This window comes from Balaenoptera ricei, chromosome 9 (assembly GCF_028023285.1).
Source record: "Balaenoptera ricei isolate mBalRic1 chromosome 9, mBalRic1.hap2, whole genome shotgun sequence".
In the NCBI taxonomy this organism is placed as follows: Eukaryota; Metazoa; Chordata; class Mammalia; order Artiodactyla; family Balaenopteridae; genus Balaenoptera; species Balaenoptera ricei.
The window spans coordinates 65918009-65932425 of NC_082647.1; the positions used below are offsets into that span (position 1 = coordinate 65918009).

General features: G+C 35.5%; 2 protein-coding genes across 2 annotated transcripts in view; both read right to left on the bottom strand.

Annotated features, from left to right (window-relative positions):
• Nucleotides 1-14417, bottom strand: part of THSD7A (thrombospondin type 1 domain containing 7A) — a 455098-nt gene that overhangs the window by 238861 nt on the left and 201820 nt on the right. The window lies entirely within an intron of this gene.
• On the bottom strand, nucleotides 440-5009 carry LOC132372188 (cyclin-dependent kinase 11B-like). Its single transcript, XM_059934368.1, has 2 exons — nucleotides 4962-5009; nucleotides 440-802 (listed from the first exon to the last, which is right to left on the bottom strand). Exons 1-2 carry the CDS (start codon nucleotides 5007-5009, stop codon nucleotides 440-442), a joined length of 411 nt encoding a protein of 136 aa, XP_059790351.1.

The window sequence follows — 14417 nt, forward strand, 5'->3', positions numbered from 1 at the left end:
CTAATTGCTTTTCTCGAGAGAATACAACCCTGCAACTTCTTTCCTTTTTTATCTTGAGAGAAAATAGGCAAAGGGGAAAATATTACATAATAAAATGAGCAGAAGAAGGTTGTGAATTCTCACAGATTGATTTTTATTCTCTGACGCCACCATTCATTTAAATGTTTTTATTTTTTATTCCCACAAGAAAAATGTGATTTAGTTCTAGAAATTTACAAGCCGAGATAAAATAAAAAGAAAACGTGGAAAACCCCATGGGACCAGCAGTCTTAGACTTGAGGTCGCGTCCATGGCAGCCCCGTGCCAGGGGCGGCGCCCGGTCAGGCCAAGACCGGGGTCTGGACCCAAACGCCGCCTCCAGCGTCTGCCGCCGTCCCAGCTGGGCCTCAGCGGGCGGCGCTCCACAGAGTGGGTCCGGGGTCGGCTCTGAGCCCCAGAACTAGAGGCTGAAGCCTGGGCCCGGGACCCAGGCCCCCTGGTTCGTGGTCGCGAGGTGGAAGCCCGCCTCCTTCAGGTCGTCCTCGCGCAGCTGGCTGTAGCCCAGGCTTCCCACTGGGGACTGGGGGCTGGTGCCCCGCTTCCCACTTTGCTGTTCCCTCTTGGCGGGCCACGTGGGGAGCATGGAGGGGTCTATGGGAAGGGGGGTCTCGCGGAAATACTCATGCTTGAGGCCGTCCTTTGCGTTGACCCTCCGTCCAGCGAAGTAGGTCAGAAATTTTTTCATGAGGTCGAAGCCCTGGTCTGAAAGCAGAGCCCCGAAGCGCTTGCGAAGGTTGTTATATGAGTACTCGGTGAAGGGCGTCTACTTGATGGCGGGGAGGTCTTTGTAGCGGGCAAGATTTTCTCATTGGGGGTCCCCAGGTCCTTGAACACTTTGTTGATCTGATCGATTTCTGACTTCCCAGGGGACAGCGGCTTCTGAGTCAGCAGCTTCCCAAAGATGCAGCCCACCGACCACGTGCCCACGGCCGTGGAGTACTCCTGGGGGTCAGGAAGCACTCAGGGGGCTGGCGGGTCGGCACGCCCAGGGCGGGCTAAATGTTTTTATTTTTTAAAGGTAATCATCATCTTATTCTTCAAGGAGACTCAGAAAAAAAGTTGCTAAATAGATAACATAAGCAGTATCTTTAGAACTGACAGTGACGGTGTACCAGTGCTTTGCAAAATAATTGCAAGCAGTTCAAGCAGATATATCCAAGCAAGACATTCTATGGAACCCAAGATTTCCTCTAGCCAAAAGAAACATTCTATCTGGTCCATAGTATTTTGACCCCTCTTGAACTGCTTTATACAACTGTTATATAAACTTGCGCTCCAAAATTCACCAGCAGCTGACAGAGGAAACCAGTATACACACAACACACACACGTACAGACACATATTAAATAAGAATCATGCTTCATTTCTTTCTACTAGTTGCCCGGGTATAAGGATCTAACTTCTGTTTCCAATTGCTATAGCTAACCTACAAACGTGATTTTAAAACTTCATATATTATCTTCCTTCCCTTCCTCTTTCACTAATTGCATTTACATATGTATATATGTATATATCATTCATTCATTTGTTAATGCATTTTGCTTTATTATTGTAAACCACCCCCAAATCCTTATTGGAAGTAGACAGATTATAACTACATTATATGAATGCTAAAAGAGACCTGAAATAAATTTCTAACACTTTTATGGTTGGCAAATGACATTAAAAGTTCACACTACTTAGCATTCTATTTATCGTAGATTATCAACAATCACCAATTCCTTCGTTGTTACATTAAACTTACCTTTTGTTAGATGTTAATGTCTGGTCTAATTCGGAAGTGAACTAGGATAAAGGTAAATTAACCACAATGTTTTGTTTCAATACTTAACTACTCTTCTTTAAGTAATAGGCTATTTAAGATCTAGATTTAATTGAAAACTGCCATTATCAAGAGTCTGTCTTCAATTAGCAAGCAGAGAGGTAGAACGCGTATTACTGTATTTGAAGACCATAGGTCTCACTGCCAGCTCCGGGCTCCAGTGGGAATTACTGGAACATGAACTCTTAACTAGTAACACTGTGCACTTCCTTAGACAGGATTCAATTTACACAGACTGTGTAACACAGTCAATGTTACAAGGCTTTTCATCTCTAATTATTTTTATTATAGTATACTAATTTCAATCTAAAGCACAGAATAAATTTGAGGTTTCCTATTTGCAGAACTTCTGAAGATAAGAGAACTGAAATACCATATTACTAGTTAATGCCTTGATTTAGTTCACATATTTTCTTCTTCTGCACTAAATAATTAAAAATAATTATTTCAGTGAACTTAAATAAAGCCCCCAGGGAACAAATTTTTATTGATCACTGTTAGAGTTGAAACTGCTTTGTTCACCCAAGTAAAAACATCATGCAAATGAAATAACTGACATAAACACTGGAAAAGATGAGAGAGAAATTTCTTTTGTTAATGCTACCACTGTATACTATGAAAACATAAGAGACTCTAATAAAACATTTTTGGAATTAAAAAAAGAATTGGCAATGTGGATGGCTATAAGTTAAAAAGACATAAAAATCAACAGCTTTACCCTTGTAATAAGCACCTAGACATGGAAATATTAAAAAAATTCTATTTATATTAGCAAGAAAAAAAATCACCTATAAAATATTTAGGAATAAAGACAGCCAGAAATATTCAAAATTGATATAAAAATTATAATGTATTATTTTAAAAGATGATACACAATACAAGAGCAGAAGATACAGAAAACCATAATATAGTCTTGCTGGTAGTTTATAATTATATTCAAATATAAATTATTCCAGTTAAAATCACAACATGGTTTGTCCTGTAATTAGATATAAAGACCTCAGTGTTAGAATAGCTAGAAAATCATTAAAAAGAAGTAGAAAGGAGCACACTTGCCATTCCAAATATGGGAAAATACATTATATATTCCCTAGAGAAAAATGTACATGCTATTGAACAGGAGAAGAAAAACATATCAGTCATATAGTATAGAGAATCCAGAATTAGAATCTGAAAAATCTGAGGTATTGACAGGTCAAGTAAATGAGGAAGATAGGACCTTTTAAAATGGTGCCAGCAAAGCCAGATGTCCAGAGGAAAGAAAATTTTAAAAAGGAAGCCCTATCTTTCACGTACATACACAAAATAAAGTCCAGAGAGAAATAATGTAAATTTAAAATTAAAACAACACAATATGTCTTACAAGAAAATCTAGGAGACTAAATGTGTAACCCATAACTAGGAAGGCCACCTTAACCTCAACTGAAAATGTAGAAGCTGTAAAAGAAAAAAAATACATATCTGATGTTTTAAAAATTTAAACTTTGTGCTAGTCGGCAGATTCGTGAATTTGAAAAAAATTTAATGAATATTATGAAGACTTAGTTACCATAAAATAACATGAGTTACTATAAACTGATAAGAACAAAACACATAAAAGAGAAAAAATACATATCTTTTGTTTATTATATACACAGATGCACAGAAGAGGAAACTCAGAAGTCCATATGCGAATGATAAAATGCTCAGGTTTGCTACCCAGGGAAATGAAAATTCAAATAATAATGCTATGTCACTTGATAGGCATGAGACTGGCAATAATTTAGAGCTTTTGTTTAGAGGAATGAGAGGAAAAGAGTAACCTCAAACACTGGGAATGCAAATATTTGATGTTACCACCTTTTCAGAAAGCATCTAGAAATATCTTTTAAAATAAAATTTGACCCAGCAATACTACACCTGGGAATATGCCCTATATAAATAAAAATACCAATTCACATGGAAATATATATGAGGATATTTATTGCAGGCTGGTTCCTGGTAGTGATAAACCAGAAATAAAGTTAACCCCATCAACAGGGAACTTAAGAATTTAAAAACAATGGATTAGAACTATTCTGTATAAATTGGAAAGGTTTCTGTGAGGTTTTATTTAGCAAAAAATAGGACACAGAAAAATGTGTACAATATGATCTATTATTAAAAAAATGAGCAAAATAAGTTAGCTGTGCATTTGCATACATATATATAATCAATATGTGCAGGTTCATATGAATATAGCTTGTTAACATAACACTTCATGGGGGAACGGGATGTGCCTGATGTGTTAATATGATTCAAGAAAGGGAATAACAATAAATTTATGTAAAATTACATGATACACTATAGATACATAATGTGATGCATAGGCACCAAAACATTAATGGTGGTTATTTCAGGGTGGTTAGATTCTAGGTGGCTTTTACTTTTTCTTTATATTTTAATATATTGTTCTCAGTTTAAAGATAATATTATTTACATAAACAGAAAAATAAGTTCGTTTCCATTGTGTACGAAGAGTAATAAAACTAATTTTTAAAAAAATAATTATATTATGTAATATTTATGAGCTAGAGGGCACACAGCAAGGAAACATGATAAGCAAATAAGAAACAAAAAGAAACTGGTTCCATTTACTGTTACTGAAATGTACTGGATTTTCAAAGCTTTGAGATGTAAATTTCAATGTAATTTTATAATATTGACAACTGCAACAAATGCTCATAAGTGATTAAACTATGATTTTTGCCACCATATCTAGGCATTAACAACTGAGTTTCAAAGATAAATTTTGATATGATTTGTGTGCTTTATCTAGACTTTTAAATTAAAATAGCCATACGAGTAGAGAACAATTTTATTCTTTACAATCTTTGTACTTTCAAGACCGTAGGGGATATGGAGAAAGGCACAAGGAAATATGAGTATCAAGTGATCCTAATTTGTGAGTCAGTTTAAATATTTATGAATTTCTGATTGTATAATTAATATTTAACTCTGTTCTCTTCCTAGAATAATGTGACAAGTTTATAATATTCTATTTGTGCCAAAATCACATCATTTCTGCCTTTGTATAAGTGAAAATTGCTGACACTGCACACCCCTATCAGGTAGTACTCACCTCTAACCTAGAGCGAGGTTCTAGTCTGGTGTAACACCTTCTGAACATCCGGTGTACTTCTCTCTCAAATCCAGAGAGTAAGTTGGTAAAAGCAAACCATGGGGTTTACAAACATATCATCAGTTACGTGATGATTTTTCTCAATAAAAACTAGTTATCTAAGTAATTAACAATTCTATTTTTCTTCACACCTTTCTTCTTCTACACATACCTTAAAGTTGTAATTCCAATAAGTGGTCAACAATCATTTTCTTTTACTGAAGTATGTTGTACTATTAGCAATTTTTCTTTAGCATTTTTTAGAAGTCTAAAATGTTCTTTTTACCCATCTTCCCTTTTAAAAAGTTTCTGGACAAAATTTACCAGAATTTTTTTTTTTTAAATCAATGATATACCTATGGTATTAAGGTTACTGTCCTAGATTAATGTATTTAATTTACATATAGAAGTACTATCATGCATTTGTATACTAATGAAATAATAAATGCAATGCATATAAGGAGATTACAGGTATAAGACATATCTGAAATTCTAACTTTTAAAACTGACGTTGCCAACGTGGTCATTTCTAATAGAGACGATCCATGCAGAACAATGGACGCAGTTTCAGGGGTTGCATTTACTAGGTGTTAATGATTACACCCCCTCATCCTTTGGTAGCTGTCAAGCGCTGAGCACCTCCTCAAAGTCCTCTCACAGTAGAGGGATAGGGAACAAGAATCAAGAGACAGTCTCAAGTAGTTCACATTCTACTTGACAAAATACTGCATATGAATGATATAAAACATGTTCTTATTATCAAAAGCAAATTAATCTAGCACAACTGAGGCACTTCATTTAGGCTCAGGAAGATAGAACTAGACCTTTTTCATCATTACTGTTCATTCAACCTGTACTTTTCCATCACCCATTCTCAGCAAATGTCCCTGGCAAGCAATAAACGCTCGCTATGGATTATACAGCTCTGACCATATCAACAAAATAGGACCTACTCCCAACCCCTGCCCCTACTTCCAACCTATTCTCAGCTTCACTTGTTCCTCTGGCTCCCCTGGCTCTAGACTGTCAGCTTCATAATGAAAGTACGAGAGAGAATGAAGCTATGCAAAAGTATGTCACCAGTGTACTCTTACCAAGAAACTCCACAAATCACATTAGGGAATATTTTCTTTTCAAATTGATTTATTTCACAACACTCTGCTTTGGTTGTTCAAATGCAAACAGTTCCAGAAATCAAATTTGCAAGTCTAAAATTAAGATGCCACAGCAGAGCATATGCATCATTCATGATGATTTCACAGTGTTTCCTAGTCTGATTTACAGTTGTCAAAATTAACATTACATGACATGATCCATTATGTGTTTCACTCAACACTGCATCATCCAAATCATGACAAATTCAATTAAAACTAGCTTCGATTCACTTCAAGCCTTCCATTGATTTCTTTTAGCTCTTTATTACCCCTTCCTTTCTTTCTGCCAAGATACAAACTTTATATGATTCTAATTATGACATCCCTTTAGTAACAATTTCTTCACAATTTCCAACACAATCCTCATTTTCATATTTTAATTATTTAATTGTAGATTTGTTTTACCTTACTTTTCTTTCCTTGATTTACCTGTATTGTGTAGAAAACCCCACATTGTTCTGAACTAAGTCACAGAATTCTGTCTCTATAGAGGGGTTGCTGTAGACATTAACCCCTGACATTTAACGATACAAATATATAAATGAAGTCTCTTTACATCTAGCTTTATGTTGAATGTACTGTCTTATAAGCTAGGAAACAATTAAGGATGAAATAGTTAAGAAATGTTGTCAATAAATGATTTTTCAATGGAAATCTGTGATGCAGTAATTCTTCAGGGAAATCTCTGATTTATTTGAATATCAAAATAGTCAATGACATTAGCTATCACAGATTTATATAACATTTGTTGAATATCACAAGTCATATAAAGATTATCTTTAAAGATCCTTTATAGTATAACTATCCGTAATAGTATAACTTTTACAAAAAATAGTTTTATTTTATGCTTAGTAGGATGTAGCTAAAGATAATATCTTACTAATGATATTCTGGATCCTTCTAGAATTTAAAATAGTTCTTCTGTATTGTGTGAGTGGAACCCAAGATTCTGTGAGCATAGCAGAAAAACATATTCATAGTAAAATGTGTATATTTACAAAGTAAATATTACCATATTAATATTGGTCTTATCCTATCATATTAAAGATACAAAGATGTAAAAAAGGTGTTCATTTTACTTTGCAAAATCATTAGACATCGATTTCTTTCCTCTTATGTAATGCAACTCTGTCCTTTTGAAAGGGATTTCATGAACCTAAGAAGGAAAGGGCTGTGTTCTTTTCTTTTTTTGTTTTCAATGATCTTTACCATCTAATTATTTTAAAGCCATACTTTACTATAAATAAAAATTCATTTTGCTCAGCCACGTCAATTTACACAGCAATTTTACACACGTAGTTTTTTTTTATATTCTCACAAAAATCCTAACACATGTATAATGCAGGAATGTTATCCCCATTTTGGAATTAAAAAATAAATGGTAGGATTCTGACTTAAATCCAGACACTCTAAGTTTGATGCTGGTGTTCTGTCAATTACATCAGTTGCATAAAATGATTTCTTTTTTTTTTCCATGAAACTATTCCTTGAGTGTCTAATACGAGTTAAGTTTCTAAGCACCTAGCAGATGGGGACACTACATCCTCTTCTCAAACTAACCAAAAGAGAAAGGTGCTACCTCTAAAAGGGCCACCAAAGACTCATCTGTCTTAACTTCTCTCTCTTATTAGTCTGTCTGAACACCTAACATTGTTCCCCTCATTATTCCTTTCTAAAAACAAAGTGAAGAGCCATGTTTTATTATGAATACATTATATGAATTTGTTAGGTTAAATAATCAGTAACCATAGAGGAGCAATATAAAAGCCAGATGGAATTTAGACTGAGTCATGAAAGTCTCCAAAATGCCATTGCATGGGTACTGCTTAGAAAGGCTTTAGATAATATATCTACTTAAATATAGAAGAGAATAAAGGCACAAATAAAAAATAGAGTCAAAGGGACTTCCACAGAGGGAGACACTTCGGCTCAAAGAAAAAGTAATTCATAATTTTACGCCTGTTCAAACTTCACAGTTCCTTGCACCTCCCTAAAATACTGACAGATTCTTGGAATGTCTAAGTTAGAAGGTAGAGATAATCAAGGTCAGTGCTATAAAAACTTATTTTTCAAATTAAATATTAAACATATAATAGGGACTTATTAAATATTTGCTGAATAAATAAATAGATGCAGAAGATGAACAGCCTTTGGAAGAGAGGACATGTGTGTCCTCAGACCATCGGCCAACTCACTGCTCTTCTCACCCAGGGTGAGGCTAAGTCAGGCTAAGGGCCTATGAAGCAAAACTGAAGGAGGCACCGGCAGGTCCCTGGGAGTGAGTGAATCCTTAAGTTTTGTGCCTTGGGAGCCTCTCTTGCCTCCTGCTAGTTGGGCCCTATTCCCATCCCCCCACTAATCTACTATGCCTTGATTAGGAGTCCTTCTTCCTTATTCATAATCTAGAAGAAAAAGGCTAAGCCACACCCCTTCGCAGACTTGGGCAGACTTGGTGGTGGGGAGTGAGTAGAATGAAGCAATTATTAAAAAGAAACCTCTTTCACATCCCTTTCTTTTCTTTTTTGAAAGGGTAAAGCCTGGGGAGTGTAGAGTTTGGCTAGCACACATAATTATAAGGCTCAAAAGTGATATACGTGGACATGTTTAACAAAGAGAAGAAAACCTTAGTTATCATCATCATGAAAATTTATCCACAGGGACAGTCAGGGATCAGCTTCAATGCTTTGGCATCATCCCACAGCATCCTTGGCTATGATCTATTATGTAAGTGGGACCCCAAATAAAATGGCCAGTTTAAAGTCTATATATTAGTTGAGGAGCATGAAATAGCTGACCACCAAAATAGGAAAGGCAACTTCTTTTCTTTCTGTTTCTACTACTTGCCAGTGTTCCATTTTAGCTAACCCAACTATCCTAGTGTTTTGTCATTTATTGGTCACAGTTGTGGAAATTAGAGGCTCAAGGCAAGCAGAGATCAAAGATACAGTCAAACTTTTCAATGGAAATTGCCAAGATTGAATTTCCTCCTAAATTGATTCTGTATTGTCTGTTTGAACTCAATATTCCCAGCACTGATACCTTGATTCAGGTATTCCTCACTCCATTCTTGGATTATAAACATGACCTAAGCCCTGGCTGCCCATACTCTAAAATCTGGGCCCTCCAATTCATTCTGCATGCCATTTCTGCTTGTGAACATAATTCTGTCCCTGCTTACTGGAAAAACCTTCAAATTTCTTTGCTTTACTATCTTCGCTGTCCTCTACAAATAACCTGCTCATTCTCAATTCTGAGATTTTTTTAAAAATTATGTTTGACTTGGAATGCTCACTTTTCCCATCACACCACATGTAGGTAAATACAATCCATGTTGGGGAACTTGGTCAAATTCTGTTGCCTTATCAAATTATTCTAGTCAATACAGATGCAGCTTTCTCTTGAAAACTTTAGTCATTTTATCTTAGATTTATCCTTCCATCAAGTATTGTTACCAACTATGAACTATATATTATACAACTCATAAAGGACAAAAACTTTCTGGGTCTACATGGAGTTAGAGTAATTTAAAGTAATTTTACTTATTTTTTTCACTTTTTTTTCTCCTTGTTTCTCATGCATAGAATTAAAGATATCAAGTGCAGGAACAATGCTTTCCACAGAGCTGAAACTATACAATGTCTACCATAATTTAATTCACCTATTTCTTTTTAAATTTTACTATACAGGATCCCTGATAGACATGAACCTGCCAGAGAACTGCATTTCTGATAAACTTTGTAAAACCCTATATAAAATCCAAAATGTATCCGTCAAAATTGATTTTTTAAATCAAAAACATGCTTTGTTTGTTCCAGCTCTCTACACTGTACATGACTGTACCAACATTCCAAGATCTTCAAAGTACAATGGCTTCTTGTATTAAGCACAGCACAGTTATTTTGTTCATTTACAATTCAACTGCTATCCTGGTAAATACTACCCAAACAAATTTTCCATGATCACATTCTTTTAAAATGTAGTATCAATAACCACATATCTATACTAAATAGAGAAAAAAATCTGTCAAAAAAATTTGGGGAAAAAGCTGGATAATCGACTTATAATAAAATGATACAAAATTAGAACAATAAAGAACATAGCAAGGTGAAAGTGTGAGAAGAGGCCTAAAATAATGCCCAATATATAAGCAACAATTTTAAGGAAGAAAGAAGACAAAACACATGAAGTTACTAACACAATGTATTAGTAGATTCTAAGAGTGAGCATATTCTTAATTAGGTTATACAAATAATGCATTAATGATTTATTAAAATCCTTATCCCACGTAGATTTTTTTTCCTTTTGTAAGTATTTCCTCCCATTGAAATTCTTCTTGTTATGTTCCAGTCAGACAGAGATTCAGTACTACCCATATAAAGCTGGTAGAATTCCAGCAAATAAAACAGAACAATGGATGAGATCAAAATTGCTGCCAAGGAGATGCAAGGTCACTGCCCAGACAGTGGCCAGGCTGCTTAAGGAAGTGTCCGCTCAAGGAAGTTTCTCAAGGAAACATGCTCTCACACCAGCTCAAGGAAAAAAGCTAAACTTAGAACAGTCAAATGGGAGATATTAATAAAGCTCTGAGGAAAAAATGAGGCGGTTGGAATGGACTTTAAAGTTTATGTGAAGGAACATTAGGCATTGATATCTACACTGTGGCTTAAGGTTAGCCCCGGCCCTAAATGCTTTCTTGTAAGTTAAACATATTTTAAAAGCTACCTAAGAACTTCCTTTTAATTGTCCCATGATAGGATCATCATTTAAACCAAAAATACTCCTGGGAGGCAAAAGAGACAGATGTAGGAGAGGTGAAGATATCCTAGGCATGATGGGACAGTGGTACTTTAGGATGTGGGAAGTGACTCTGAGGGTCACACTGATATTTTTGAATTTGATATAAGTTTACAGGTGGATATTGACAATATTAGCCTTTTAGTTTGCTGTCATCAACACCAATTAATTGATAGTTATGACTAAGTAGCTTAGTGCCTTCAAGATGTAAAAACAGAAATAATACACTTACAGTATAACTAAAAATGCTAATAAATGGACTAAAGATTAAGCTAAATAAGCTAATGCTCAGAAACAATTGGAATACATTTACAATATTAGGAATAGTACATTTTCTATGTTCTACAGAAAATATACTTTATCTAATTATGCAACAGCAATTGTTTGGTGTTAACCAGGCACAATAATATTGAAATATATTCTAAGTGATGTCACCTGAATGGTCTAATATCTATATTCTACATTCTATATATTCTACATTCTCTTAGTTGAATATGACTTATCTCTCTTGAGTTATTTACATATTTTGGTTACTTTCTTCAGAATCTACAGAAATTTCCATTTTCCCATTGGCCTTACTTGACTCCATATTATTCACTAAAAGGCTCAAGTTCCAAGACCAAACATTCTCTTAAATTTTAATCCTTTGACAAACATTTATTGGAGGCTAGGCACTGTCTTAGTTGAAAGGGAGTAAATAAAGACTAAGTTAATAAGTAAACCAGCAATGACACAGTAGTAGTTCTCTGGCTCTAACATTGTACTCTAGTATATGTCAAGGTTAGCAGAGAACAAATTACAAACTCACATGGGTTAATTCAGAAGAGTTTAATAAAAGGATTATTAACAACAGCAACAGCAAGGGCAGTGTTACATCGCCAAGGGATGGTGAAGAGCTCTGGGGCTAGCTACTATGGGAAATTTATCACCCCAAGGTGACAAAGGGACCAAGAAAAGGATTTTAGCAGCACTGAGCTAGATGCAGAGCAGTAGGAAAGCGCTGCTGGGCAGGGGCTGAAGCCTTTTGTTAGAGGAACTCAGGCACTGCTGACCCCGGAAGACAGAATGAATAGCCCAACACCCCTCTCTTCCCACCTTCTGATAGACTGCTGCTGCCTCCCGTGGGTAGAGCCCAACCAGGAAGAAGAGAACTGGGAAGGCTTATTAATGTGCTGCTCACAGATCAACCTCCAGGCACATAAGCAGGATCTGGAAGGTCTGCGAGTGACTCTCTAAGGGTAAATATAATATATGCCCAGTTAGTTCTACATTTTGAGAAAAGTAAAGGTTTTCTGGTTAGCCATATATTATCTACAAAAGAATGTGGACATATTGACTACTTCTTTAGTCAGATGTGGCCAGAAAGCAGCTGACGCAAGCTCCTGAGAAATGCTGGTGAGTATCTGGCAGGCAAATCGACACTGGGGATATTACAGAAAGTTTTTAATCTAAAAGCCTGCTATTTATGCATGAGAAGTAGTAATTTTATAAATGGATTCTGAATAACCTAAAACTAGTCAATATTACTTTAAGAAGTGGGCAATTTACTCCCTTCTTTTTGATAAGGTCAGGATAAGATTTGCAGTTTCACTGATTCACAGTCGTATCCTGGGAATGGGCCCTCAGGAACCATGTAGCGCATCAACTGAGGAAAAATCTTGCAGTTACTTTCAAGACCAGGAGAGCTGTCTTATTCTACAGGCACTGCATATACATTCATTTCCATGTTTCACAATGAACTGATTTGTGGAACACGTTGAAAATTAACTTTCTGCCAAGAAAAATATATATGACTTTTTATATATATGACAATTTTAGGTATGGTTTTGGTTCAAGGTTCATTGGAATCACAAAACTTGGAAGGCCTTTGGAGAATTTTTAAGATCCCTCCTTTCGCTCATCACTGCCCACTGCCACACACACATATGGTTTATGGGTGAAAAAAAACTGAGTCCCAGAAAGTTTAAATGACTTGTTCAATTTTGTGGAGCCATGAGTGCACAGGTTTCCCTACTCTTACTGAGTACTTATTTCTCATAATTATCCATTACTTAAATTCCCCTCTTGTTGACTGAGTGAAATTTTCAGACTGTTGTAAAGCCAGTGGCTTTATATTGAACTTTTATATGACCATTCTAGAGAGCAAGCCTAAAAGAGAAGGATGGAGTAGTGAACAACAAGTATCCTAGAGTAAAATAGGAATCAGGCATAAAGAGAGAGACTGTGTTGAGAAAAAATACAACTTCCTATTCAACAGATTTAAGTTTGAAGTTTAGAGGGTATGTCAAAAAAGCATGAGTTTAGGAAAAAAAATCAGAAAGTCACTTGAGCATGATTCATTACTATTTGAAATGCTAAGGTTGAATTTATATAGACTAAAAAAAGAAAAAGAAAATTGATAACAAAATGAGAGAAAAGTATTCCAATTTGTCAGTATTTCTAGGAGTTACTAGATTATTTTCTCTTCATGTATTACCCAGTTTTTTAAAAAGATGATTTATTTCAGAGCAGTTTTAGTTTTACAACAAAATTGAGAGGAAGGCACAGAGATTTTCCATATACTCCCTGCCCTCACACATGCACAGCCTCTCCCATTACCAACATTACTCACTAGAAAGGTACAATTTTTACCAAGGATGAACCTACTTTGACACATCATAATCACTCAAAGTCCTGAATAATAGCACTGAATAATATTTCATTGTCTGAAGGTAAACACAGTTTCTTTATCCATTCACCTACTGAAGGACATCTTGGTTGCTGGAGGCTGAGTTAATTTTTGTGAAGGGTGTAAGGTCTATATCTAGATTCTTTTTTTTGCACGTGGATATTCAGTTGTTCCAGCACCATTTGTTGAAGAGACTATCATTGCTCCATTGTATTGCTTTTGCTTCTTTGTCAAAGATGAGCTGACTATATTCATGGACCCAGTTATTTTTTATCCTTACGTATTTGTGCCTAAAATGTCTGATTTATGGAGTTATCTGGAAACTGGATAAAGCTACTTTTTTTTTGTCTTAGCCAACAGAAATCTGTTTTAAATTCTAATTCTTATTCCCTCAGGAATTTACTGGGCTGAATTTTCCACACTTCTTGGCAATGCTTCCATTAGATTTATAATTACAACTAATTGCCTTTGTCAGACAATACAACAAAACAATGGGTGTTCAAAAGGAAGGTATTTTCAAAAGTAGGCTCTACTTCCACTAAATACTTCTTGTATTACATATAGTAGATTTCATAGTTCTTCCTGAAACATGTTCCCTTGAAATGCATACTCAGGTCTTTATTTCAGGAACTGGGGACCTGGGACAGCTAAAAGCTTTCCAGATGTGAGGGTGGCTTACAGCAAAGCCTTAGATCTTACAAGCCTTAAAGTTATGGTTGCTGCAATCTAGAAATATCTGCCTCCTATATCCCCTTCTTCTCCACTTCACTTTTGACAACTTAACTCAGCCAAGAGATGAGG

Coding starts and splice junctions, on each gene's coding strand:
- LOC132372188 (XM_059934368.1), bottom strand. CDS start 5,009: ATGTTCAGAAGGTGTTACACCAGACTAGAACCTCGCTCTAGGTTAGAG. Junction 803..4,961: donor AACCTCGCTCTAGGTTAGAG/GTGAGTACTACC, acceptor GCCATCAAGTAG/ACGCCCTTCACCGAGTACTC.